Source organism: Cryptotermes secundus, unplaced genomic scaffold, assembly GCF_002891405.2.
Source record: "Cryptotermes secundus unplaced genomic scaffold, Csec_1.0 scaffold1362, whole genome shotgun sequence".
Lineage (NCBI taxonomy): Eukaryota > Metazoa > Arthropoda > Insecta > Blattodea > Kalotermitidae > Cryptotermes > Cryptotermes secundus.
The window spans coordinates 88,331-94,569 of record NW_019743672.1 but is presented as its reverse complement, the minus strand read 5'-3'; the positions used below and the strand labels follow the sequence as shown (position 1 = coordinate 94,569).

Sequence of the window (6,239 nt, the reverse complement as noted above, 5' to 3'; positions counted from 1 at the left end):
ATGTAAGTTTCAGTGGCAGATTTTCCAAGTTTTGTGAGGAATTTGATGTTAGCACGTTGTTCTGCATTAGCACTCAGCATTATTCCGACGGAGCTCAGAAACACGATCCGCTTCTAACAATGGTCGCGGCCAGACTAACCGATGCACGTGAATGAAACTTTGTGTGACGGTAGAGGGAAGTCCAAGGGTCAATGCCCTACCCTCCTCTTCGTCAATGACGTGGCCGGAAATGAGTCATAAAAGTAATCCGGGTTCTTTATTGCCACACCTTGTATGTGGGAGTGGATGTATAGATCCATGTTTTCTTGACCGTGGCACCAGGTGGAGATGAGTGGTCAGGTTCCCTCCCCGTTTGCTTTACCTCAGGGAAAGAGCCCCCAGTATCTATTGAATATGAGGTTGGGTGTACCTCAGAGTTGGTCTGGATGCTGTGGAGGAGAGAAAATTCTTGATGCTACCAGGACTTGAACTCTGAACTCTCAGCCATCTAGCCTTTGACTGTGCTGGATGCCATGACAGGGTGTGTTTACTGGTTCTGAGACTACAGTGCAACGAATATAGCACCTCCAGATAAAGATCGACCCCTCCTTTTTCGAAGATGAAGCTCCATTTTGAAACATGTGCATGTCTAGCAGAGAACAAAAATTTTGGTCATGGATCTTGAGGAGACTGAAGCCAGGAATGACTGTGCTGGCGAAGGCCAGCAGCAATTAAAGTACCAACTGGAGAGTTCAGTCCATCAGAGGTGCAGGAGGTTGGTGTGAGATTGCCGCCGGCCTGGGAATTAGTTGTTAGACAGTCGCCGGCAAATAAGGATGTGAACATGGAAGCTGAAGAAGCTATGGCAGTGGAGGCCATTACCAACTGACAACTAGTGAAGATACAGCAGACTGAGAAGACTTAGTGCATGCTGTAGTGAATTTTAGAGTCTGTGAATCAGCGATAGCACTGTAGTTACTTGTAGTTACAATCTCTGAATTTAAATAAATCCAAGTGCCAGTCCAAACCCAATCTGTAGTCACTCATACACATGGCAGTATACATATAAACAGTATTTTTTACTCAGAATTACCTCAGGAATAACTAACTGATGTTAAGATATTGTCACGTGTGGGGGGTACGTGTGACGAAATGACGTGTTCTAGTTTGGATGATTGGATTTATTGACAGCTTGGTTACACGCACTTTCTCAATTACACTCTATTACAGCTCTATCACTGACTTACACACACAAGATCGTCTAATCCACTGTTTCACACACCGTCGCACACATAAAGTCCTCTACATCACACCTGACATCCTCACAGGCAACCTTGTATAGTCCTGGTTCCAGTTCGCTTGCTTCCGTCACTCTCAACTGCTAGACTTCAACTGACTACTCAATACTGAATTAACACTGATGAGAACTCTCGTTACGTAGCTTCTGCCCTGACCACACAGAAATCAGCCTATTGCCCAGCAACAGACTCCATAGACAACACATTGCTGCTCGGCAACAGATATCGGGTATTGTTGTCAGGCGTGTTTACCGAGTGTCACACAGCAACGGGATGAATGGGGGTATGTGACGTCACTTGCACTTCCTGTTGCGCCATCCAAGCGTTCACAGAATTGTTGCCTAGCAATGCGCTGATACAACCCACAACTATCATGTTGTGCGCGTGCCCCAAGGCCTCTGTGGCTTAACAGTTCCTGTATACACCCAATATGCCACAGTATAAAGTTATGAAACTTCCTCTATGGCATAGTATGAAATACATATGTATTAAATGTATAAATTCATTTTCTATGATAAATTATGGAGTTCTCTAGAATGGTGAGACATTAGCAATAGTAATGTGACTATTTGTTGCTACTGTTTCTAGATCTGAAGGCACAATATGCCGGAAAGAAAATCAAGATCTCTTCAGAACTGTATAAGAAAGGTTGTGTGACTAACCCAGAGGAAGGACTACTGGCAGCACAGAAAATCGGCTTCCCTGTGATGATCAAGGCTAGTGAAGGTGGCGGAGGGAAAGGTATCCGTAAAGTGGAAGCATCTGAAGAGTTTGCCTCTGCGTTTAGACAGGTATGTAAATGAGAGAAAAAGAAAGCAACTTATTAAATGTATGTGACTTTCAGCTTATTACACATTCTTTGCCCTTAGAACTGACACCTCTCTAGTTTGAGCTGGCATCACTGGAAATTGAGCATTGTCTCATATTTCCAGTTGAATTTGGTCAAAACTGGGGAATCTCCAGATTTTCATGCAACTTATGTTCCATTAGCTGGTTACATAATATAAATATTTTGAATTTTACAAGAGAGAGTCAGTAAATAGGTCACAAATGGAAGTAAAACAGCTGTAATGGACATAATAGGTTGTTTGTATGTACCACAAGGTAGTAGCACAGCCCGGCTTCATGAAACTTCAGGTAGCAGATGCAGATGCACATGTTCTGAGGCTGGTTTCACTGCTTGAGCAGTGTACTACTCGTACCGAAGAGCAGCTTTCTGTTGTGCGTTTTTTTTTGTGGGTGAAAGGGCTCAATGCAAAGGATATTCATAAATAAAAGTTTCCTGTTTATGGTGGGAAATGTTTATTGCATAAAGTGGTTCACAACTGGATTGAGAAATTCTCTCCGAGTTCGAAAGCTACAGATGATGCCCAACCAGGACGCTCTGTTGGGATTGTGACAGAAGCAACTATGCAGCAGATGGAAAAAATGAAGTTGTATCCATTTTGGTCCTTATTTGTGGTAGCAAAACTGGGCTCTTAATGAAATTTACAAGCTAAAAATTCAGTCTGTTTAAGGAAATTAAGGCCCACAATTGGGTTTATTCTCATTGCCCAGGTGACAAGTGGCAGTGTATGAAAATAACTTAAAATTATTAATCTGACACAGAAAGAAGGAGTGAGTGTCTGATGGAAACACCTCATAGGGATGGGAGGTAATTGAACACAAAAACTTAACTGGATGTAGCTGGCTCAGGATAGGGTCCAATGACACTGTTCCATGAACATTCAGGTGAATTTCTTCATCAACAGAATAAGTATAAACTGCTGAAGGAAGATGCTATATAATAGAGCTATTTAATTTTATTGGATGCAATATTTTTGTAAGGTTCAAGCAGAAGTGCCTGGGTCACCCATCTTTGTGATGAAGCTAGCCCGCTGTGCTCGTCATCTTGAAGTTCAGCTATTGGCTGACCAATATGGAAATGCCATTTCCTTGTTTGGGCGTGACTGTTCCATCCAGCGTCGTCATCAAAAGATCATAGAGGAGGCCCCTGCTGTTATTGCCGAACCAGAAGTGTTTGAGGACATGGAAAAGGTGATTCCTTGAATTGTTTTCTTTTAATAAATTTTGTTTAAGAGCACAAGACAAAGTCAGAATCCAATTTCTTTTATTTTAAACGGTAGATTATCATTTCCTGCTGTCTAAATTTCTGAAAGACTAACTTCAGTTCTGTGTTTTGTAATAGTCATGACCATTTATGCTTCATAACATTTTATTTCCCACAGACATTCATCACTGAACTGGGAAACTTGAAATTTGCATGTATATTGAGATTAAGAATGCATATTGTGTGTTTGTTTTATATTGTTTTATTTGTAACATTAAAAGCTATCCTTGGTATAATTTTATTCTGCATAAATTGTGTAAAAGTATACCAGTAGCTGTAAAAATATCTAATAATTATTCTTTTGAAAACATGTAGACACTCCATGGATATCCAATTTTCTAGGTTTGGCACATTGCTATATCATTTTTTCCTTAGACCCCCATTGAATTAGGTTTGGTTTTTTTACATATATTTCATCATTAGAAGGTACAAGGATAGTTCCCATTTTTTTAGTGAGATCAAAATAAGATACTTTATGTTATAGTCATGCAAATGCAGTAATTCATTAGTATATCAAAGAAACTTTGTTTTGAAATTAGAACGAGCATTTGTAACATATTGAATGTATATAGGCTGCAGTTCGGCTGGCAAAAATGGTAGGCTACGTGAGTGCAGGGACAGTGGAGTACCTGTATGATACAGATGGTAATTACTTCTTCTTGGAGCTGAACCCTAGACTGCAAGTAGAGCACCCATGTACTGAGATGGTGGCAGATGTGAACCTACCAGCTGCACAGCTGCAGGTGAGTCGGCAAGTGACCATATTCTATCATTTCATAATATGGAACTGATAAAGAGTATTACCATAAATGTGGTAATAGCTCAGTGTGCAGTTACAAGTCAAGGCTGCTAGTTACTTCCTGGGTGCAACTGAACATTTATGCTTCTACAGGGAAGTTCTTATCTTTGTTGATCAGTTCATGGCAACGGTGCATCGATGGCTAGGATGCGAATTCTCCAATTTTTTTCATTTTATCTTAAAGATATAGAATATCTGGTCTTCAGTGATCTGTTACATTGAAATCCACACTAGTGATTGTTCTAGTTTGTCAAATGCTGTTACTTCCAGAATCATAAAGTGAAGAGTCATTGGAATCTTCTTGTTCACTAGCACTTCAAGATTATTGTATACAGTGCAGCTACATTTGAAACCCAGGCCACTCTTTCTGGCAGATAATCAAACAGTTCTGGTATTACAATACTTCTGAAGCAATAATGAAAATTGAAAATTCTTTTGGAGTTTTGGAAAAATGTAATTTAACTTCTTCAGACTTAGAGTGCACTGTTAAATGAAACAACTGGCAAGATTTTACATGTCAGAAACTGCTTTTTAGGGAACCATCTATACCTACACAAAGTGTACAATATTTCTGTACTTCTGGGTTCAGAATTTAATACAGCAACACCTTAACCTTAAACACAGGCAGTTTGATACAACTGACCAATACATCTTCAGAGTTAGAAGGTGCTTGGACCTGGAGAGATAAAACTAACAATGGAAATGATAAAATTATGGAATTTGTACTGTTTACAAATTATTATTAGGATAAATGAATTGTGGTGGCTGCATTGGTTTCATATGGTACACAAATGGGATCCAACACTGAATGCAAAACTGCTAGTACAAAATGTCAAAGAAAAAGATGGCTGAGATGCAGATGTAAGGATACTGTTAATCTTCAACATACCAGATTAAAATTCTTCTCATAGCCCAATTTAAATTATGAAATATAATTAAAAATGCCCCACCCCTTCTAAAATGCACATTTCTTCAAAACCATCAGTGATAAAAATAAATATGAAAGATGTTGAATGATTTGAATGAAGAAGGAGGAATAGGGTGGGGGCAGAGTGACATGGTCAGGACACGTCTCTATTTCAAGAAACATAGAGACTCCCCCCCTCCCTCTTTTCTTCTGAACATTGTCAAAGTTTGTAACAAGTATAAAACCAAAGTTGCAAGGCAAACTGACATCAGAGTCATAAATGGCTACAGATGATGAGACAGTAACTGTTCCAAGTAATGATAAACATTACAGGATCTTAAAGTAAACAAAACATAGGTTACAGTAATGCAGAAGTTTCATTTCTATAATATGATATATGCAAAAGACTCATGTATGAAATTGCTCTAAGCTAAAGAAAGATGAAAACATCAGGTGGCATGTGTCCCCCATGTGAACCCTGTGGTTGCCCCACACCACCATACTATTCTCATAAATTTGCTTTGGTGTGATAACTGTTAAAGCTTGTGATAACACACAGGCCAATGATACTTTTTTACTTCAGTAAGGTGAACGAGTTGTGAATGGGACAGATACAGTACAGCAGTTGCTTTTCTTACGTGGTCAATGCTGCTTTCTCCCCAGAAGTTTATTGTTATAATGGAATCATGGCTTAACAAATAGGTGTCTGCCATTCTGTGATTTTGCTACAAAACACACTATTGTAGTCCTCAACAATTGGAAGTTCTGTACCATTTCCATGCTCGCCATAGAAATCTTTATCTTACTGTGAATGCTTGCACACTTATTTGTGGTTTATGAGGGGGTACCCAAAAGAAACCGAACTTATTTTTTTTTAACTTATTTATTCAAATTTTAAGCACAAACCTTCAGTCCCCTTCAAAGTACTCTCTACTTACACTAATACACTTGTCTAGTCTTTTATTCCATTTTTCAAAACATTGTCTAAATTCATCTTTTGAGATGCTTGATAGCGCCTCCGTCATTTTTTTCCTTCACCTCAGCAACATCAGCAAAACGCTTGAAACAAAAAAAAGTTTTGATCATTTCGGGACTCTTCTTTCAAAGCACAGCATGCTTCCACGCGACCTTGTTTTTGTTCAGCAG

At 39.2% G+C, this 6,239-nt stretch overlaps 1 protein-coding gene across 1 annotated transcript in view; it reads left to right on the top strand.

Annotated features, from left to right (window-relative positions):
* The window catches only part of LOC111874264 (acetyl-CoA carboxylase), a gene marked incomplete in the record, with an annotated part of 140,446 nt that overhangs the window by 71,254 nt on the left and 62,953 nt on the right, over positions 1-6,239 (top strand). The window contains 3 exon segments of the mRNA XM_033755395.1: positions 1,866-2,068; positions 3,105-3,314; positions 3,960-4,130. Coding sequence (XP_033611286.1) covers positions 1,866-2,068; positions 3,105-3,314; positions 3,960-4,130 — 584 coding nt within the window.